Below are 23,389 nucleotides of genomic sequence, written 5' to 3' on the forward strand. Positions count from 1 at the left end.
TGATTTTTAATTATGTGCCATCAAAGTGGTGTCAACTCTTAGTAGCCACACAGACAGATCTTCTCCAAGTTGATTTGTCCCCAATCAGGCCCTTCAGGTCTTTCAACAGGGCACCCATTGCCACTGTAATCAAGTCCATCCACCTTGCTGCTGTCATCCTCTTCTCTTTCTTAGCACAATAGACTTCTCAAGAGAACTAGACTTCTCAAGTCTTTGCATAATGTGTCCACAGTAGGATAATTTGAGCTTAATCATTTGTGCCTCAAGTGATAACTCTGAGTTGATTTGTTTAATGATCCATTCATTTCTTTTCTTTGCTGTCATGGTATTATTATTATTATTCTTTTTTTATATATAATAAAAATGTCCATTCTGGCATCTTTTTCCATATCATCCTTTGGCATGAAAAGTCCATGTTTGAATCCACAACTTCTTTATTCATACCACCTTCATAGTCCAACATTTTTCTGAACTCCAGTTCCACATTTCAAATCAATCTCCACCTCTTTTTCAAAGTTATCCATCTTATCTACTCTTTCCTCTACCTTTTTTTCAAGGGACTTGAATTTAGCTCCTAGCTGACTGGAATAAACTTAAAAGAGTTATTTTATTTTCTAATGGCTGCTCCAAAGGACCTCTTTTAACCATTTCTTTTTTTTCCCCATTTAGACAAGTAAAACGTATAGCCAGATATAATTAATTACAAGCAAAAGTAAACTGACAATTCATGCCCTCTAGTGTCTTTCACATTGGAATTGTGTCAAGGAAAAATATACAGGGATCAAGTTACAGTCTTCTTCTGTTTTAAAAACCCAGCCAATCAACAGACATAATCTCACAAATCAAGAAACTTTCCCATGTAAAAAGCAAACCTCATCACTGCAAAAGGAGTTTCGTAAAAAAAATAAACTTATAAAAAATAACTCTTCCCTCTTCACTGTAAATAACCTTTTAAGTGTCTTTTAAATTCCACTTGTCATCCAGCTTTTTGAGAATTAATCAAATTCAAATTAATACTCTATTTCTTCTTTTAAAAGTAGAGTCCCAAAAATAAGGATAAGCCCCAAGAGAATTACTTATCTGTTGTGGAGGAACGTGCAAGACAGTTATATTCCACAGTGTTTGGAAATGAGGTTCGGTCAGCTCTAGTGTTCATAAAAAAGGCTGCGCCACAGCTTCAAACAAACATGGATCCCCTGCCTCCTGGCTGCTTGACTTGAAAGCTCTTTGCAGAAGCTTCCATCTCCACAACGAGTTTTCAAGGAACAGCCATCCAGAGACCATATGGGTCAATTTACTCGCTTCCTCCTTGATCCGGAGCAAGTTGGGTGGCCAGCACTTGCTGTCAGCCACCAATCCAGCTACGGTACCATCTTCCCTCTCACAGAGAGATGATTAAGCCGCCATTGTCCCCACCAGAAGTCACATTATTATTCTCAGGAATCTTCCCAACACCAAAATTCAAATGTCAATACTCTTTCTATCCTGATTCTTCAGTCCCACTTTCGCTTCCAGAGAGTGTCACAAGCAAAACTACTGCCTACACAATTCTGATCTCTGTGCTGAAGATTACAAACACCTTAACTCTTTTGTTTCCTTTAAAGCAAGGGTGGAAAAACTGAAGTCACAACATCACATTTGGCCCTGAGTATACTTTTTCTGCAGTCCCTTCTGACCACTTTTGCCAAAATTTGGCAGCAGGATTTCCCATCAAATTGAGGCTAGAAACATACAAAGCCCTGAAATAGGTGTTACATTGTTTTATGAATCACTTCCAACAAAAGCCCAAATTAAAAAACAAAGCCTAAATTAAAAATAATTTTAAAAAATCACAGCACTGCCTGATGAGGTCTTTAACTCTTATTCCATAAGACTGCCCATCCATTCTTTACAGTGCCTTGACTTCAGAGTCATGTGTTCCAGATAAGCCTGACATGGTTAGTATGTTCATATGGTTTTTTATACATATTGTATTCCTGATGAAGCATAAAAAGTGTGTTTCCAGGAAAACCGGCAGCTGAGTTCAAATAGAGAATGGGAAGAGAAAGTACATTCTGGGATGATCGGGAGTGCAATAGCATATGATGCAACAAACTTATAAAAGCTCAAAAACGTTATTGAAAAAAAGAAACAGACATCAAGCAGATGTAGCTTACTAGCATCACTTGTGTCTCCAGAAATTTGGCAAAAGCTACGACAGCTATTTGCACATGAATTATTAATGAAATTACAGCAAACAAGTTCTGGGATAAGTTGGACACATGAGCTTGCATCGTGCCAACAGTCACTGCGTATTTTTTCCAGCTTTATGTAATAATGAAGCTGGCTGCGCTCCAGCAGGGCAACCCTGTGCACACAAATGGGGCTTTTCTTCTATTGACTGCACAGCATAAAGGACAGAAAGCCCAATATGCCTGCTATCAAATCATTAGTCCCTTCCAGTGATAGGTAAGGCAAGGCAAAACTCATTCTGACCAGCAGTATGTGCATTTTAGGAAAAAAAATGGCCATTACTAAACAGTCAGTCTTTACAACCCAACAGTCTTTAACATTTTCAAATCTGCCAATTCCAACCTGCAAAGTAAGACCTTTTTAACACAGTGGCTTCCCTTCATCACCATCTTTTTCCTCCTAGACTAAGGTATTTGGAATTTGTGGGAATGCTAGTGGAAGGTTATGCCTCTCAGTGCTGCCCTTGAGCGAAATGAGGTTATTCTTGACCTAGATGAGTCCCTCTCCTGTTTCGGACACAACCAGGAGGAGTCAAGTAGAAACATCAAGTAAGCTTAGATTAAACTAATCTCCAAAGTAGAATTTGTACTTCTTTTAAACTGTGTGGTTTAGTGAAACCAGCAAAATTTAACCAGAGTTAAGATATTAAAACTGCTGTTATTTTAAATAAGTGAATGCTCTGAATCTTACAGTGATGCTGAGGCTGGAAAAGGTGATAGATATCCAGGCTCCCTTAATGCTAAAGTATGGTTTAGCATTACATCCAAACCAGGCCAGTGTTACTTCTCTATTTTCATGGAACTGGGAAATACAAGTTAGCCTGTGTTATTATCCTAAGCAACTATGCGTTAGCCACACCTAGTTCTCTTAGACCCATAGTTACAGACTCTCAATATAAGAGCATTGAAGCTTATCTGTAGCTTTGTGCTGACGCAACACTGGTATTGCACATACTGGCCTCATGATACACTGATGCTAAAAAAAGTGAGCAGGCAATATGACTCAAAAAGGGCTTGCAGTTCATATATAATGAGGCAATGTACTGAATCTAAAAGAAATAATTAATGAAAGAAGCAGCAAAGAGCATAATTGCATGATCAGCCTTTTAAAATAATTCCAAACTGCTGTTATAAGAATGCAGGTCTGCATCTTTTTCTACATTCAAAATAAAATATAAAGATCATTCCTATCATCTTTATGTTCTTTTGAAAAGAGGATTTTGGAACATCTCAATACCGATTTAGATAAGGGCCAGGACACAGACTAAAGGAAATTATGCAGCAATGTACTGAAATTTAGCAAGTCTGAGTATATCCTGTGCTCAAGGGAGGAAAGGCAGATCTTAGTATAATACTGAAAAAATAAACATACAATCCTGCCTTATACAGAAGAAAGGAGGGACAGAACATCACCCCAATAAATATAGCTTTACAATCCCTTGAATGAACATATAGAAGTTTACAGAGCCTTGCAGATGTTTGTGATAGCCCTGAAATGTAACTCCTGCAGTGTATCACAAAACACAAAAATGTATCTAAGGATACAAGAATCAAGCAACCATGGGAAAGACAGAAATGGTATTATTTTGGGCTCTCAGACTATAACACAATAAACACTTTATTTAGAGTTTGCTATGCTTTTACTATAACTAAGCGGGATATATTTATAGTTAATAACTCAGGAGAAAAATTTATTTCATATATTACTGGTTTATATATTCTCAAACTGTTACATGAATTCTAAAATTTAAGATGGTATTTAATAGGCTATATTACTGAAATAGCTCAGCATAACCCTTTATGAAGAACATTAGACTGTTTTTTTAACAAATCAAAAGCGCATTCAGTGATCCAGCGTATTAATGCAGTAGAACCAATGTGACTGCAGAGAAACTTGACTTCATTATCAAATTCTATATACTTATTAGGATGGTGGAGAGGAGGATGCCAATGCTCATCTGAATTTGAAAGTGCAAAGGCAGAAATCTGCTGGATCAGACTGTCCATTTAATCAAGCATTCTACAGTTGCCAAAGATTGTTCATGGGAAAAGCAGGAAGGTAAGAGCCCCCCAACAATGTTCTGACACACTTTTGGCCTGGTTCTACCATTATTTAGTGCATCCAGATTTGTTCTATTCTTCCAGAAGACAAAATCAGAAGTAATTAGAAGAAAGTGTGAATAAACATTAGGGAAACTGAATGATAGAAAAATGAGTCTCTTTATGAGCAGAATTCCATGTGATGACTGGACTAACATCACATTATCTGGTACTCATTTTGGACTGTGAACTCTGAGGAAGTCGATAGGGTGCTCTCTAGTATGTCCTTGGCCATCTGCGCCTTGGCCATCCTTGGCTCTCTTAGCTCTTCTGTGGCTCAATGGTGTGAATGTTGGGCTAGCTCTGCGAGGTTATTAATGCTTGCTTCAGGACAAGGACATCCCTGCAATCTAAAAGTGGCTATGATGGCCCCCTTCTTAAGAATGCTCCTTGGACCTGCCTTCCTTGACAATTATCAACCTGCCTCTCATCTTTTCTTCTGTGGAAGGTTACTGAGACCATGATCACTGGGCAATTACAGAGCATCCTAGAAAAAAGTGGATTATCTGGACTCATTTCAAACAGGGTTCAGGCCTAAGCATGGGGCAGAGATACATTTGATGTTCTTGTTGATCACCTTTGTCAGACCTGGATGGAGGTCCTTTCTAGGTCCTTTTAGGCCTCTTGTAATCTTCAGTACCATCTATCATGGTATCCTTCTGGACTGTCTGCAAGGGTTCGAGATTGGAGGAACTGTTCTATAATAATTCTGCTCCTTATTTAGTGGATGGTTCCAGTTAGTTGTTGGCTAGAAAGACTGACTAGGTGCACATTGTTTTATGGAGAGCTACAGGATCTGGTTCTTTCTCTCCTGCTCTTTAGTATGGACATGAAGCTGGTGCAGAGGTCATCTGCTGGTTTGGGATACAGTGTCATCAATATGCTAATGATAACCAAGTTTATACTGTCTTGTCTCAGTGTTTAGAAGCTGTTAGGGTCTGTATGCAATGAAAAAAGTTGAAGTATGGTGCAGTGCAGACAGATTTTATGCCATGTTGCCTGTTTATATGGAATTACCATGGAATTGTCCCATATAAAATGAATTGTCTGGCCAGGGAGTCAACCCCAGAAATCATGGAGCACCTTCCAAACAAGCTTTTCCATCTTTCACTGTTCCATTAGTTAACTTGCTTGAGGAAAAAAAGCCCAGCTTTTCAGCATTCCAATGATGCAAGGTAACTACAGGGAGCATTCCTGCCACAGTGCACAGTAGCATACTGGAATAGAGGTATTTGCCTATAGTGAAAGGAAGTGCTGCAGGTGAATTATTTGAGCTGACACATGTCAGAAAACACAACTTTTGACACACAGGAAAAAAAAAAAGGTTGATGTTGCCTTCCTGGTGGGATAGGTGTGTGTAGAGGACAACATCATTAAAGAAATGCCATATTCATACTGGCACAAGCTGGTTGTGCATATCAATCTTTAGTCTCTGAAGTGGAGCAGAACCAGGCAATGGAAGATGACATATATACGGTTGTCAAGACAGCTGCATGAGAAGCCACGTTTAATTCCTGCTTGGCAAAATAAATTGCTTCCCTCTGAAAAACTTAGAACTATCTATCTCTTATCCTTTGGCAAATGAGATAGGAAGACAGAACAATACCTTCTCCCACAGCAAGCGACAGTACTTTGACATTCCGGCTTGAAAGCTAATCACATGGAAAGAGATACTCCCCACCCCCAAAGAGTATAACATATGCAGAGTGTCCAGTTTTCTGGCAACCATATCTGTGGGTACAAGATGCATATGCAGAATGTTAACATCTTACTCTATATAAACTTGATTCAACAAGACGTCAATGACATATCAGCTGGCTTGGCCCTTACAGTCTTCAGAAAGACTAGAAGCATCAGAATGAGAACTATGAAACAGTGGCATCTTGGACCCACTGGTATACAAGATCCTTTACAGTCTGTGAAGACTGCTGAACTAAAGGTCAAGAGAGAATGCCAATTTGTTCGCCACAGGAACAGAGACTTTCAAAGTGAAAGCTGGATGCTTGACCCCAACTTGTTCACTAGGTGATGGTGTGGGAGGGTATGTCAAGTAGATGTCAGAAGATAATAATCTGGTTTAGAAAGGTTAGAATGAGCTCCCTAGGAGATGAACGAGGTGTCTTTGGTACAACTGCAGTGGACAGAATTTGAAAGCAGTGACCCTCAGCAAAGGCAAGGGCAACTAGCTGTAGGGAAGGCAGACATTTCTGAGCAAGAAGCCCTGAGGGCTGGAGCTCAGGTGAACGATCTGTCCCAAACCATTAGGTGAAATGGTCTTTGGGACTATATCTCAGGTTGTTCCAGGGAGTGTAGATTCTCCAACTTGAACCTTGAAATACCTGGTATTGAGAAGACCAATGATCCACACTAGAAGAAAAAGAAGGTATAGAATCAACAGAAATCAGAGAGATGCCCCTTGGAGACAGTGGGTGTGCATCAACTCAACAAAAGGCTTGGCTATAAGCATTTCCATCAATACAACGGTGATATCTTCGAAGATCTCAGGGGGCTCTACCCCAAGTCACTCCAAGAACAACTCCCAATCTCAAGTGCCAATGAGGACTGGATAGTATGATGGAGAGTCAATGAAGGGCAGAACCAAGTGCAGGAGATTTAGAGAAGAATATTGTGCAAAACAACTTAAGACTGCCACTCTTTGAGTTTGCTCCCAAAGAGTGCTCCATAAGCAGGATGCATTATTGTAATGATCCTGCTTCATAAAAGCCTGGCAATGTTTAGAAGAGTCTAATGTATAACCTTTGCAAAGGCAAAAAAAGCTCATACTCACCCAAAGCAGGGGAGTTTGCTCTCAAGGTGCTGCAAAACGGGTCCATAAGGCCAAAAGCCTGTGATCAGAGGATAGAGGTCCGAACAAACAAGAGTCAAGATGAACAACTAAATAAAACTAAAGTGAAATGATAATAAAAATAAAAACTCAATAAGAATGAAGACCTCAAGCATAAACATGCTATTGTGGTAGCTGTTGAAAGTAAATTAAAGTTCACTAAAAGCCACACCAAGCTGCATGATATGTGTGGGACAGAGCTCCTGTGACATGCTTCTGTAAACTCCAGAAGGTTCTGAATGGGGCTTTGTGCATGTGTATAACCCATATGTGTGAATCACAGAGAAGACAATGAAGAAGTGATTTAAATTTAAACAAAGAAAGTGTGATGGAATGGAATTATGAAGGCCAAGCTCAGGGAGACAAACATTTTCTTAGCTCGCCAGAACCGTGTGGGAGGAACAAGAGGATGAGACTGGCACCTCCCTGAGGAATTCACACTGTTGTGGCTGGAGGACTTTGGGAACTGGGATTTTAGTCTGGGAAGATTCTTGATAGAGGTTGTAGCTAATAAACATAGCTGGACTGAATTGGCATTGTCTCTTGGAGTTCCTTGGGCTAGGCCTGACATCAATCTTCCCCCTTCATAATTCCATTCCATCACAGAAAGACATGGAAGGATAGTTTAATCTTTTCTACTTGCTTCCAACAAGCTCTGAAGAAACCCACATTTACAAACAGGGAAATCCCATTTTACTAATTGTTCAACTCAAAATCTCTTTTTTTCCTTGTTAAACTAGGGTGATTACAGTGGGACTTGCTTCCCTGTCAGTTGGTATTTATGATGAGACACTGGTAGATCATAGCACATTTAGGCCCGGATCTCAAGTTCTTTTTCACTCTCCTCCCATCACAATCAGATTTGGGGGGGGGGGGGGGAGGCTCCTGTTTCCATACATGCAGAGAGATAGCATCACATTCAGTATAGTGGACACTATTTTCTGGGGGTGGCAGCTTGGAATAGAAAATTAACTCTTCTTCCCTTCCACTGCATTGCAAAAATTGTTTTCATGTGCCATTTAATTTTAGGGGATAAAATCACATTGCTACGGATGGGAATATTTTTTAAGCCTAACTGCTAAATGGCAGAATAATTAATTTTGGCAGGAAAGAGAAAGGTAAAAAGAGTATAGCATGGAAGTTCACTGCAGTTCTGGTCCAAACCCACTTTTAGCTTCAGCTCTGGCAACCAGTGACTGCAGCCTCCTGTATCTGAGCTATGTGACCCCAAGAAATCTGGCCTGAGAAAATGTGATTCTCCCATATTTTTAAAGCTATCCACCCAAATTTATGCTGCAGTTATAATGGTCTCCTCTGACTTGGAAGAGTCAGTGGCTGAGGGGCTTCATGCAGCAGGTTGTTGGCTTCAGAAGTTTGTAAGCAATCAACCACCTGAGGCTCACTCAGTAAGCAAAGAGCAGGTGCAGGAGGAAGCAGGTACTCCCAGCAGAGCACCCAGCCCTAGGACATATTGAGAGCAAAGGCATGAACACCTGTCATTGAACCACATCTGCATCTGTTCCTGTGTCCTTGCTTCTTGCTCTGTCTCCAGAATCCTGCTCCTTGAACTCAGATTGGCTGGCTAACCTTCTTGGTGTTTTGACCCCTGGACTGTTGTGGACTATGCCTCTTAGCCCATGCTCAAGTTTGACTTTGGAGTAACTCAGGCAAGACCTTTACACAGCTGGCCTTTATGTCTGACTGCTTGCTACTTGTCAGTAAGCCAGTTCAAATCAAGCTGGCGTATGTGTGCTCAGTCTGGAACAGTACACCACTGTTGCAAAGATTCCGTCTTGGTTATTTGTTATTTTTCAATTAAAATACCTACTAATGAAAATAAATATCACTTAGAGCATATACTGTACAGAGCTTTCCTATCTCTCTGTTAGCTTTCAACTACAGTAGCTTCCACATTCACCTGAAAGTTACTTAGCTGTGAGACTTCAATGAAAAATAATATTTCTTAGAGGAACATACTGCATCCATTTACAAAACATCTATTATAATATGAGGTAAGATAGTGGAAACTGAGAGGAAGGGACAGAGGTGAAAGGAAAAGTATGTAAGGCATTATTTTCTTGACTGAGTTTATTAACACACCAAAGATGCAATCTGCTATGAAGGAGAACTTTGGTGGGGCTAAGAAATATTTTAATAAATTCAGGCAGGCTTTACCTCTACCCTGACATCTTTCTGAATCAGAAAACTCTGACAAGAGTACTAACGCAACACAACTGTGATCCTTTCAGAACACATTATGGCTTTGGATAAGATTTGCCAAAAAAGCAGTGTCTCGCCACCACAGACATCAGGTGACCTGTCAGGCAGTGTGACAGATGCTATCTTTCTTACCATCACACAGGTATTATGAACTGATGACAACTGTGTATCCATACTGGCATTTTATCTGTCACAGATGTGTAAATATGTCATTACATCTGGATGCAGAGTGGGCCAGAGACCTGAGGCTCCATGGGCCTACAGGAAGCAGAGGGTGAACAGCTGCACTCAATAAACACCATGATGAAAGACCCAACTTACCACAAACAGAAAATACAGATTTCTTTCATTAAAGCCCTCTAGGTAATGGTTGTGGCGAACGCTTGCCAAAACGGGCTTTAAGATCTAATGCAGTTACATCAAAAAGTTCCGTTCTCCTTTCTCCTGTACAAAGCTCTGATACACAAAAGCCAAGGCTTTTATGCTGTCACTGAGTAAAAATAAAATCAAAGTGAAAAACTGGCCCACACAGGAGCCAAAAAAAAAAAAAAAAGATTAAGGGAGGGACAAGGAAAAGGGCAGTCAAACTCTGTTTAGCTGGTGGGTTAATTCCTGCTATAACAAGCAAAGTGATGGTTTCTCAGATCAAACCACAAGTATGTTCACACTAGGATTTAACTGCTAGAATTATCCCTGAATTGCTCACACAATAGGAGCATTCATATTTTCAGTAGTAGAAAACTTAATTTGAGTGTTGAAAGACCTAAGACCAGTTCCATGATTCAAAGTGTTAAATGGGGAGTATGAACAGAACTGGCATTTCAAGTCAGTATTCCTGTTCACATGAAAGGGAGAAATATGTCCTTAGATGCCCCCATTCTAATGGCATACATAATAAACTTCCCTCAACCTGGTGTTCTCCAGATGTGCTGAGTGGGAGGTATGGCAGTTAAACTCCCAAAGAGTTGGAGAGCACCACATTGGAGAAAAGTAGTACAGAAGACCCAATCCCAGCTTTAAAGTGGGTGAAGGAAGTGTGAAGTACAAGAGGCTTCTTTGCCTCTTGCTCTACTTTGAATGAAGCACAACACTGATCACAAAACAGCATTGTTAGTTAGAGCCCAGTGCTGCTATTCGTTTTCAGGCAAGGACGGTGAAGGAATGGCAGCAGAACAGAATAGGACTCACAGCAGATCTTTTCACAGACTGAATTCAGCCCAGAAATTCCATTTCTGGCCTTCAGAAGGACACGACGCTTGATATAGGCCAAGTGAAGTTGCCATTTCAAAGGAGCATCATGCACTAGAGTTCATTGATTACGTGTAGAAACCTCCCAGGATCAAGTCCTATGGCTTCCAATTTGAGATTCTGCCTGAGACTTCCAAAAATCAATGAAGAACAGTAATGAGATATGTAGAATGACTAAGTTCACAGATCACACCACAGTCATGATTATGGCTTGATCAATTAGCAAGGGTTAAAGATCAAGGCATGGGCCATGATTTACAAACTGCAACAGCCAGCTTCCCACATAACAAACCAAAACTAAGTATGCCATGACACTTCCATGTGCCATTAGTTCATTAGCACAGTTCAACAACTTATCTATTCAAATACCATTTTATGCCGCTGTCATTTAAAAAAAACACTAATATACAGTTTGAAATTCACTTGAACTATGAAAAATAGTAAAACAAAGCATAATAAAGAGCAGTTCAAAATAAACCAATGCCTAGCTGTCAACAGTTCAATTGCCTCTCTCAAATGTATTACCTTATTAATTTATGGAGCATCAGTGTGCATTATAAAAAAATCCTGCTTCCTGCTCCGTGGGGTTTCCAATCCTTAATTCAACACAAGGAAGACAAAGAAGATGGAAGGGAGTAATGGAAAATGATATGCTTTTAATTCAGTTTTGTGTTCTTAGCTTAGTTAGAAGAGTATGAGGGACTCTATTAGAATTTTTGGCCACATGCTACCTTGAACATTTTATTGTAAAAGAGGAGGTAAATATAGCAAATACATAAAAAATATAATTGAAGAAAATGGCCTTTACCGGCTTCTGAGAAGCCTTGCCTTACTTTTCACAGGAAGTAAACAAGCCGTCCTGAGAGATATAAGTGTTTAAGAGATGCCGGCATTAGAAAAAGCTCTCCAGGTAGATTATATATTTTATATTTATCAGAAAACAAAAACAAGAAAAAGAGAAGTTTTGTCAAAACACTGAATTCTAAAAATTGACAACAGCATTATGAAACCACTGTCCATATATCCACTGACCTGACTTTCTTGCCTTGTTCCCTCAGCATCTTCACTAAATCAGCAATCGGGTACTGGGCCTTTGCTGCACACAGGCCATAACCTGCAAAAATGGGGAAAAGATCCAAGATAAATGATGCCTTTGAATAAAGCTCTGAGGTCTCCCAGGATTCAGACCCACAACTGTCTTTCACGTTCTGATTACAAAGGTACTATATGTAACAAACGGTTGGTGCATATTCTTAATTAAGCACCCCCTGGTGGGTACCCTAATGTGTCTTTGTTTTCTGTTGCAATACAGCATAGTCCAGATCCCATCAATTCAACAGCGTCATCTTGTAGACCCCAGGAAGCATGCCTTCTCTGTTGCAGTACCTCGCTTTTGAAATGATGTCCCCCCAGGGATCCAGATGGCTCCCACCCTGATGACTTTCAGGAACCTATTAAAACCCTGGCTATTCTCCCAGGTTCTGGGGCAGAGTGAAGGTTAAACCCTGCTGGATGGCTTTTTTTGGTTATATGTTGCTTTAGGAGATGTTCACGATTCCTTTTTCTGTTTTGTCATTTTTTATATTTAATTGTAAGCCACTCAGAGTCAGTGGGAGCCTAAACATTGTATAAATAAAGTAATCTTAAGTGGCTAATTTTCCCATGGTGTACTGGTTAAGTCTGTGGAGAACCAGGTTTAAGCCTACCTTCACCCATGGAAACTCAGTGGGTGATTTTGAGGCCACTCTCATTCAACCAACTTATCCCATGGGGTTATTTTGGGAAAAAAACTGGAGGATGGGTGCTAGATATGCTTGTTTACTCCTAGGATATAAACTGGATAAGTAAATAAAATATCATATAAGGTTTGCACAGATTCAGTCAACCTAGCACACAGTAAGGTACATTTTCAGGAAAGAGTTCTATAAACACACAATCAATTGTTGCTAGGACCTGTGGTTTTTGTACCATAGAATGCAATGTGCAGAAGCAGTGTCAAAACTAAGGTGGGAGAAAGGCAAGATACAGGATTTTTCGTTACATGACTCCAAGCATCTGTTTATACTGCACACTAGGAGTCAGGCAACATACAAGTTTAAATAATAATAATATTATTTCCACAACTCTATCTTCTACCATACTGTATTCAAGTTTAATTTGGTCGTACTCTATCTATAAAAATGGATGCGCTTAATCTTTTCTTTTAGAAAGCAAAAACAAAAACAAAAAAAAGCTCTGAGAAACCCAAACATTTGTATTTGTTTTCATTTGGGGGAAAAAGAGAATTCTTGAGGCATGAAAGCTGGCTGGGTGACTTTGGGCCAGTCACTCACTCAGCCCAACTCACCTCACAGAGTTGTTGTTGTGGGGAAAATAGGAGGAGGAAGGCATATTAAGTATGTTCACCGCCTTGAGTTATTTAGACATTTAAACTGACTTAAGTAAAAAGGACTTTCTGACAAGCAGTTTTGGGTAATGAAGGAAGTAGTTTGGGAAGCACTGGTATAAGCTATATAGAAAGGGATTTTATTATCTGTTAGACCAGTGTTTCTCAACCTTGACAACTGTAAGATGCGAGGACTTCAACTCCCAGAATTCTGGGAGTTGAAGTCCTCGCATCTTACAGTTGTCAAGGTTGAGAAACACTGGTCTAACAGAAATTCTGGGAGTTGGCTGGCTGGGGAATTCTGGGAGTTGAAGTCCTCGCATCTTACAGTTGCCAAGGTTCAGAAACACAGTGTTAGACTAAACTGTCTCTAGATATAATCTCTATGAATTTATTTTTACATGCCCAGTTATGAAATGAATGCTACTGGGAATTCTAAGGAGAAAGTAACAACTGCTTAAAACTCACAAGAATGTAGTTATTTTTAACAGAGGCAAACTGCGGGCATAAAGTTAGTCTGATGAAAGCCTCTCCCTGGCCTCTAGATTCAATTTGTATGCTTGGAAATTCTCAGTTTACATTCAACAGTTACAGAATACGGGCAGCCCAATTTCACCTGGAGTGATTATGATGTTATTGGCATCCTTTATCATATCAACCGCACTGTCCATATTCACTTCTGTATGAGTGCCAGTAATTTCCATTGGCTTCCCACCAGCTGTTGAAGTAGTACCATATCCTCCAAGAATCACATTAGCAAGAGAGCGATTCATAGCCTAAGGGAGAAAAAAGCACAACTGGGTGTTTTAAATAAGTTGACATTTAAAACCAAACACAATGGACACAATTCCACAAAGCCATATTTCAGCAAAGTTTTTTTTGAAGTGTCCTCCCTTCATCCCACTCCAAGTTTTGATTTCCCATAATATTCCAACCTCAAGATGATATAATTATGCAAATACCAAACATAATTCTACCTAAAGGCATTGGAAGATATCAAAGGTCTTTCTCTGGAAAAATGTGAAAAAGGAAAAGAGGGCAGAACAGACTAGACCAGATGAAAAAAACCAGAGGATTACTGAAAAGAGCATTAAGGTCAATGGGATATTACTAGCATTTACTGTTTTCATTATTTAAAAATAATAAAATATTACTTTTTAAGTATTTATTTAAAAAAGAGGGGAAGGGAGAACAGTATCACTATATAGAGATCATTAAGTCTCCATAATAAGTTTTACTAGATACTTTGTTTCTAGAAACTCATTTATGCAGATTTATCGACATCTAGTGGCCATCAAATGAAAGAAAAGAAAGAAAACTGTAAGTGAAAAGCTGCATCTTTTTAGCTACTTGTCTACAATAAATGGCCTGTGTTCATGTGTAGTTCGTAGATCCCATGGTTTCAACATAGTTTTAACATATATATGTGAATTCTTATCAAATGTATACTCAGAAGATGTAAGCATGAACATAAGGAAATTCACACTTTGGATACGAACATGAACACATCCCCCAAAGCCAGTTAAGAAAAACATTATAGCAACTGAGGAACAGCAATACTGTACTAATATTTTTCCAACTTTCTGCTGAAGTACTGAAAGTACTGAATCAAGCTGCTGCCTAGTTTATTTTATCTTTATGCACTTTTTTCAGGAGACAGAATTGACTCAAATGTTGTTAGACAGCGTGGTGGACACGTATGCTGTCTAGTGACATTTGAATCAGTTCTATCTCCTAAGGAAATATAGCAATACTAGAGTGTTGCTATGGTATTGCTTGAATCCAAGTAATCTGATTCACTGCACCAATTGCTCAAAATGGAGGTCAAATCAAACTGGGCACTAGCCAGGGCCACTAAAGAGTTGGCCATCTGCCAGACAACCCAAAAAAACTCCCTTGAGTAGTTTTTCTGCAGATGCCATCAAGGAGGAGATCTAGTACAGCTTCTTTCTGATTGCTACTCCTGCTTTAGCACCCATATTCACTCCAGGTCTTGCACCACAGTCACTTAAGCATCTACCCTTGTGCTTTATCACTTGCAATTGTTTCTTAAGCCATGGTGTGCTTTTGGCGTCAATATGGAGTAGGGGAAGCTACTGTCTTAAGCTCCTAGGAGACTTCAGCATTCCATACATTGAGCAGATGGCAAGGTGGCCAGCCAGGTTGAAGAATACATCCTTGCCTACAACTCAGTCAGATTTACTGGCCGCTATGGGTGGACCAATCTGTCAGCCCTTCAAGGTAGACTCATTTGGTGTCCCCCTTCAGGATGAACACCCCCAGGAGTTGGCCTGGAACCTACTGCTGGCCTGGACTAAATGCCCCACCCACCCTTTCAAAGGCTTCTAGGCAAGGCAATAAGAAGGGTCCGGGAAAGGGGCTTTCTTTACCCAGGCCTCAGATGCAAATGATTTAATGACTTGTTTGATGATGACAATAAAATGTTGCAAGTAACAGATGGAATTTTGTGTTGATGGTTGGGGAAGGTCAGAGTCTCCATCCCTCCTCTGATAGTCCATCTACTAGAAACCAATGTATTTTCCAGCTTGCACATAAGCTTAGTAGCCTATTTCCACATGGATTGATGTGAGGTTGCTCTGTTCAGTAGAGATTTTCCTCTATGTGGAAAACACAAAATACTAGCATCAACAGACTAGAACTTTTTTGTATAAGTTACTTTATAGGCTTTTTCAAGAGGCTATTTTAATATGATCTTGGTTTTCTGACATAAAAGAGGCTTCCAAGGGAGCTAAATAGATCTCAGTGATCAAGTGGAACAGTGAGATTCCCAGGAAGAATGGAACATTCTGGAGTTCCCTAGAATGTTCTGTCTCCAAAAGAGAATTTTTTCCACCTACTTAAACCATTGTTTGTTTTATGTTCATTTACATTTTGGTAAGATTTGGCTTAAAATATTCTGTGTCCTGAATTTGAATAATACATTTAACTGTAACCAAGGAATGGAAGGTAGGATTGAAAACTTCACGTCTTGTGAAGGAGCAGCTGATAGCAGAAGTAAAAATGTTAACCAGCTCTTCTGATTAATTGTGACATGTAAACACTCTTAAAAACAAATAAAATATACTTATCGCTATTTGCTCCCCACTATCCATAGCACAGCAAACGTGCAGCCAAAGCAATATATGGTAGTAGCAATAGCATTAATGCTAAATTACAGTATGCTGAGTTAAAACAAGTTAATTTAAAACCAGGCTCCTAAAGTTAAACTCTTTGGTACTTTCCTCTATTGAGTTGAGTTGAACTGAAGCAAACCCCTTCCCAATTATGGCTGAAGAGGGAACACAAGAGATACTTGTTTATTCAAACCTGTTCACCATTTTAATTATTTAACTATTTTAATTGTTTTAAAACATATTGTTTAATTGCTCTGATAATGTATTAACATTTGTTTTTCATTACATTTCGGTAAGTTATCCTGAGCTATTATGGGAATGGGCAGCGCAGTAATACTGTAAATAAATAAATTGAATGAATAAATAAATACAAGTCTGATTTCAGCATACATAATATTCAATAGCTTACAAATTTAAAGAACTTCTGAAGCAGACAAGTTGCTATTCCTGCTATGACACCCAATCCATTGATTCCAACATTTCAAAGGGCCTTCTGTAAAGCAACCTTTCTTTCACAAAAGAATTCCCTCCCTCCAAATACCTGTCTTTGAAGGTCCTTCTCAACCTTTAAAAACTGCCTGGAGGATTTTCATTCTACTTAGTATTTTTAAAGTATCTATTCTCAAGTTTCTGTCCCCCACCAATCTTCCTATTTCCCTTCTCTCCCTTTTCAAATCTTTTTAAATTACCGGTGCAATTTTATTTATACGTTATTGTTAGTACGGAACATCAAGTGGCCACATGGCAAGAACATAATGTGTGTCCTACCTCTACCTTGGCTTCTGACATTCATGAATGTACCAATACCATCAAAAGACATACATATAAAAATGAGGAGAGAGAAGAAAGGAGAAAAAGATAAAAGGGGTCAGGATGAAAACGCGCAGAAAGGGAACAAAATATACAATTAAAAGCTTTTCCCACAGGCAGAGGAAGAGTAATTAAATAGATTGGGTTGGAAGGGACATTTCCAAAATCTCCTTACCACACACATTATATAAGACAGGATGGCACCAGAGGAACCAATCAGGGCACCCACAACCGTTAATAAATTGTTGTTGAGCAGGAATCCTTCAGCACAGAGTGCCCAGCCAGAATAGCTGTTCAAGACAGTAATAACAACAGGCATGTCAGCCCCCCCAATGGCTGCTGTCAGAGTAACTCCCTGTGGAAAGGAAACAAAGCCAGAACTGAAAAATTAATGCTGTCAAGCAGGTGGAATCATTTGCTCAAAACATTTCTGAATACAATCCATAGCTTACAGACATACTCTTGCTTTAAAACAAAAATCCAGCAGAATCTTTTAGATATACCCAATGGGGCATCAAAATAAAACAACATTTAATGATTATCTATCTCTGGATATACTTTTCATAATATTCGTAACTGGGCTTTTAATAGGCCCGTGAGGAGAGCCTAAAAGAATTCCACCAAGCTTTATTCAGATACTTTCTCTCTTTACCAAGAACTTGTTTAATTGCATAAACTCTGCATATCCCTGAAGCCAGCTTACCTCAAAAGGGATGTGCTGGGTTATAATTCCAGGAGTTCCTAGCCAACTTGGAATATAGCTAGGAATTCTGGGAATTTTAATCAAACCGGAGGGCTCAAAGGTAGAGAAGGCTGCTTAAGTCATAAGGTCAGAGTTGAAGAGAATTTTTGGATGTAAATCTCCAGAGAGGCATCTGGAATTGGAACATCCCCAATAAATAAGTTCCCAGCTTTAATATAAAGCTTTGAATTATCATGTTCTTAGGTAATTGTTTCCATGGTTGTTGTGCTCTTATCAGGACAAAGTTTTTCTTAATAATTGATTGAAATATATCCAGCCCATGAATTCTAGTCTTGTCCTTAAAAAAAAAAAAAAGCCCTTTAAAGATGACTATCATGCTCTTTCTATCTAATCCCTGTTACATAAGCTTTGTTTTCCATACTGTTGTTTTTGCTGTCATTCTCTGAAATGTTTTCAGATGCATCCAGACACAAAAGTCTTTAAAAAATTCTCCATTAAAGATGTATCACCCTGCTTCTTACATATGTTTCCTTTTCATTAAAAACTCTTTAGGATTCTCCATACTCAGAGGAAAGAACTGATCGGGTTATTTAACACACCCAGTGACAATTTGGAATATCTCACTCATTATTTATAATTTATTATAAATTCACGCTCACCATTACAGCAGACAGGGCAGACACAGATCCTAAGCAAGTCAACCCTGTTGTGTAACTTGGATCAATCATGTATGGAACCATTCCACCTATGCTTGCTGTTAACAAACCAGCGTTCAACAAGTGTCGTCCTGGTAAGAGGAGTGGGGCAGAATTCAGGATACCTACAAATATAAAAATAATTTAATTCAGTTTCTGGAACTGGTCTGAAAAGAAATCAGACACAACAACAAAAAAGTCAGAAGAACAAATCCCATATCAGGTCTCTTTTTTTCCCTTTGTCATATTAGCAAAACTACGTCCTCTGTTTGACCATAGGCTGTTGTCCACAGGGATCAAATACTTGACTAAACATTGTTTTTTTACTATTTATCATTCCATGATTTCACTGATGTGAAGTATGCCTTATGAAAAGAATGCTAAGTTGCTAAGAGGGTCAACCAAAGCTCCTGAACTTATGACAAACCTTTATTTATTTACCAGATTTATATCCTAGAGCTTCCTCCAGGAGCTTAAGGTATGCTCTCTTCCATTTCAGCCCCATTTTATTGTGGACTGAGAAAGTGAGACTGAAAAGAGCCTACATGTTTAGACTGCCCTTATAGGGAAATCTAAAGTCTTTTAATTAAAACAAGTGCTAGGACTTAGGGTACCATAAATATTACTTTCATTAATACTTTGAATTTTGCAGTTATTATCACAAATGCATGAGAAAAAAACCTTCCCAAGTATTTCTGTTCAATTATACCTTACAGATGTTTCTTAGATGTAAGAGCGTAATTCTCACTGAGTGGGTAAATCTATGTCTGGGCTCTACCCACCATCTACTTCCACCATGTCAATTATTAAGCAAGGCATGGTTCTCTCTAACATACTAGTTTTCTATCTGGAGTATATTTTGATGCATGTGAAGGAGCAACAGAATTCATCCCTGAATTTATGACACGGTAAAGCCCATATATGGACCCATTACAGTTCTTCCAATTTAATGATCTTCATACACACCCTGATGTCGGCAGAGAATTACAGTAATTGAAATCTAATATCTCTAGAGCCACCAAGTTGTGAAAGATGGGGTTTAGCATCTCAGTGCAATTTAAACCAAAGAAAATGGATACTGAACGCATGTCACAGCCACTCATAAAGAAAACAGGCCACACTATGCAAGAAAAAGGGGAATTTACCCTGTAGTTTTCCATAAGCAACAAGAGAGCCACTGAAGGTTACACCTCCTATATATGTGCCAAGATAAGCCACAATCTTTGTGAGGTTTGCAGCTGGATCAGTTGCAAAATGGGGAAATTCAATCATGTACTCTGCTATACAAGTGAGAACAGCAGCCAACCCAACCAAGCTGTGGAAAGCAGCCACTAGCTGAGGTAAATCTGAAATCTGGATACGTTTAGCAATTGTCAGACCTGCAGGAACAAAAACAGTTGCATGTTAACCGTGAAAGGGCATAACATTGCTTAATCATTCAGATGAGAGTACACACTATAGGAACAACTGCTTCTGCAACATCAGCATGACTTGTGATCTCTGTGATTGGCATTTTGTGCTTTAATTATATTTCATTAGAAATATATTCTCAGGAATCTCAGTGTCTATACACAAGAAACTAAGAAGCAGGCTTAGATCAAATTCTAACAGTCCTATAACTTTTTCCAAGTAGAAATCCTTTCCTATCATGTACTGCAAATGCCACTGCTGTTAGGCAACAGAATTATGTAAGTCTTCCAAATCACACGATCCTTTTGCTCTGCACTTACCTATGGTGCCACCAAGGGCCATCGCACCCGACATCTGGGCCAGAAGCTCAAGTGATGGTTTTAGACCTCCAAGGGTAGCTGCCAAGCCTCCAGCAACACCTATCATACCCAAAGCATTGCCAAGTCGAGCTGTTCCTTGGGTGGAAAGGCCAGCTAGAGCACCAACACAGCACAATCCTGAACCCAGGTACATCATCTTTAAAAGATGAAAACAAATATATAGATAGATTCTTTAGCAAGCACTTCAAATTTCTGATTTGAGTGAGGTACAAAGCACTACTCAATCTGGTTTCAAAATCCTCATAGCATATACTGCCCATACTACTTTCTCTTCAAATATATTTCTGTCCAGTTGAGATTTTGAGCAAATCTGGCAGTTTGCAATGGAGTGGTGCTAGCAAAATGCACAAAGGAAGTCTGTTCTTCCTGTTCAAAACACTGTTCCAATATCGTCAAACACCAAGAAAAGACAGAACTGATTATATCACTTGTATAGAAGACCTCTGGATGCAATCAAACCCATTCTCAACATAACAAATTCGGCATGAAGGGTGGCCACAAAGGAAAAGAAACACGCTCATTTGTGATCAAAACTTTTTAAAAAATCTGTGCAGTGTATTTTTGCCTTCACTAGAAGATCAGGCTTTGTCATCCAATGCAACTGAAAAAGGTTGTGCTCTGCTCAATGGCTTTTGTAATTGGGATAGTGCAGATGCTAATTTGATTAGGGGATAAAGAAATACACTGAAAAATGTGCACTTCCTTCTGCACAATTTCTCCTTGAAGCCAAATCCCCTCTAAACCAACAAACCATGGTTAAGTTAACCAAGATTTCCTTTTAACCTAAAAGCCTTTTTTGAAGATAGTTGCTGATATTAAAGCATAACTGTAGTAGCAGCAGACTCCTGAAGCATGACTGTGGAATTTGCTGCAAGGAGTAGAACAACATTTGAGGCCACCACCTGCCAATTTGGTTAACTCAGGTTACTATCGTCCCAGTGTAAAGGCTTGCACTAACACTGGAAATGAAGTGAGGTTTTTGAAAATGAAGATATTCTTAAGATCTCTTTCTTCTTTCTTCCTGCCAAGATTATACCAAGAAGTTACATTTCTCTAGCTATGGCATTGTGACACGGCTGCTAAAGGTGTAACTATTGAAGCTGCCAGTTCCAATTTCAACTCAGGAAGAAAACAACAGATGGTCTTAAGTAAAACACTAAATAGTGTTTTACTTAAAACACACATCAAAACACGAAACACAAAAAAAAAATCATCACCCTCCAATCCATAGGAGGTATTATAAAGGGTATTTTTCATCTACACATGCTAGACTCTCTTTTCATCCTAGCCAGCATAGAAAGACATCAGGCAAGAGTAAGATGGACTACACTTTAGCAAATCAGCATCAGATGACATTTGTAACATGTTCACAAGACTGTAGACTTATTCTTATACAAAATGAAATGGTTCTATGGGTCCCTGAGCAACCTTTGTACCTGTTCAATGTTATACCCGCTTTGGAAGGCTGCTCCATAACCTCCTACGAACACAGCAGTAGGCAACAAATATAAATAGTTGTATTCAGGAGGGTCAGTAGGGCGCTTGAACATATCCAGCATTCTCTGAGTGACCAGGAAACCACCTATGCCACAAAAAAATCATTAAAAAATAATAATTAGATTCTGAAAAACTAAGAAGTGCTTTAAAATGGGGGGATGGTTATACTGAAGCCACAAGTTCAGTTCAATAGGAAACTGTCACCCTCCCTAGGAAGGACCATCATGTGGCTGTGCAACATTTTCATGCAGGCAAGAAAAGCAAGGAACAATTCAGAACAATTACTATTATTGGGGCATGGGCCATATTTGAGGCATACTGCCGGCTATATGAAAACAATGGAGCCACTCAGGCCCCGAGAAACCTTTAGCTGAGGATTACTGGAAAATCTTGTGGCACTGGCCAGAAATTGTACAAAAACAGACAAATAAGCCAGGTCAGGTCTAGAATGGAAAGGCATTCTGCTTAAGATATTTGCTGAATTTTGCTGCTCTTGCCCCAAAGCGTCAAACTCACTTTGTTTGCTGGGTTCTCTCAAACTCCCTGAGCACCAAGAAAACTGTACCTATAGAAGCGAATATGTGTAGCTCAGGGTTGAACTGTGGAGTCCTTGGGGTTCTCTGAGCCTGGTTGTTTCTTTGCAAATGTTTCATTACCCAGCTAGGTAACATCTTCAGTGCTCACTGAAGATGTTACCTAGCTGGGTAATGAAACGTTTGCAAGGAAACAACCAAGCTCAAAGAATCCCAAGGACTCCACAGAACTGCATCTCTCCAGCTATTCTATCAGCACCACTTTTGAAAACGCAGGTGTCCTGAAGACAGGAAGTGGGAAAGCTAGAACCTGCTTGGTACCTGCAATGTTGACGGAGGAAATAAAGGCAGCAAGAACAGCAAGGCTCTGAGGCAGAGTTCCAGGGTAGTATCCCCCACCCATCAGTGCTAATCCGCCAACAGCAGTCAGTCCTATGGAAAAAGAAAAGCATGAAACATCAACATTGCTGAAATCCTTGTAGCAAAAGGGTAATGCTTCTGGTTGCAGGATGCATTTCTGAAGATCACTGCTAAGCAGTACCAGCACGTTTGAAATTTCCCCAACACTGTGCATTTTAGGTCTCTAATTACATAGGTGGACCCATCATTGTATTGTTACAATGAGAAGTCTTTTAATGTCGCCAAAATAAGTTCTCTCACTTCCTCAATCCTTCTTTCTGTTGATTTGGACTCTCTCTCCTTTGCTTCCCATTCCTGTTACAAAATTAGCTCTTGTACTTTGGGAAGGCATGGTTCTCGTGGGTCTACTGCTGCCTCAACTGATCAAAAGAAAAAAAATAAAAAACAAAGCATTACTAAATTTAGCCTTGATTGCTTTAATTCTATCCCTTATAAAAACTATATAAAATTCAATGTAACTGGACAAAGAATGCCTAGATCAAAAATTATTTTATTGCATGTAGTTATTTGCTATATGGTTATTTGCTATACATTCTAGAGACTTAATTCTGTATTTTCAGAACTTTTCATGGGTTAGCAACATGCAACAGCCTTTTCTCTACTACACCTTTATTTCAAAAATATCTTATGCCTGCAGCTATTCAGCAAAAGTTTTCATAATAAAGAATATATTGGATGCAAACATCTACCCAATGCATTGTTTGTTATGAAAATATATACTGTATTGCTATAGAAGAATACAGAGAGGACCTTGGACAACATATGCAAAGACTATTA

General features: G+C 39.2%; 1 protein-coding gene across 7 annotated transcripts in view; it reads right to left on the minus strand.

The window, feature by feature from the left end:
• The window catches only part of NNT (nicotinamide nucleotide transhydrogenase), a 64,709-nt gene that overhangs the window by 8,929 nt on the left and 32,391 nt on the right, over nt 1–23,389 (minus strand). For 6 of the 7 annotated variants that reach the window (XM_088152812.1, XM_088152809.1, XM_088152811.1 and 3 more), the window contains exons 12-19: nt 22,514–22,624; nt 21,599–21,744; nt 20,103–20,298; nt 19,518–19,751; nt 18,337–18,497; nt 17,150–17,329; nt 13,647–13,806; nt 11,677–11,758 (exon numbers count right to left, since the gene is read on the minus strand). In XM_088152812.1, coding sequence (XP_088008938.1) covers nt 11,677–11,758; nt 13,647–13,806; nt 17,150–17,329; nt 18,337–18,497; nt 19,518–19,751; nt 20,103–20,298; nt 21,599–21,744; nt 22,514–22,624 — 1,270 coding nt within the window. Of the gene's footprint in view, nt 1–11,676; nt 11,759–13,646; nt 13,807–16,932; nt 16,947–17,149; nt 17,330–18,336; nt 18,498–19,517; nt 19,752–20,102; nt 20,299–21,598; nt 21,745–22,513; nt 22,625–23,389 lie in introns of those variants that run through there. The other variant, XM_088152815.1, reaches the window with a different exon arrangement.

This window comes from Python bivittatus, unplaced genomic scaffold (assembly GCF_059951505.1).
Source record: "Python bivittatus isolate LINGU-HERP-01145 unplaced genomic scaffold, Pbiv_v1 ctg000570_np1212, whole genome shotgun sequence".
Classification (NCBI taxonomy): Eukaryota; Metazoa; Chordata; class Lepidosauria; order Squamata; family Pythonidae; genus Python; species Python bivittatus.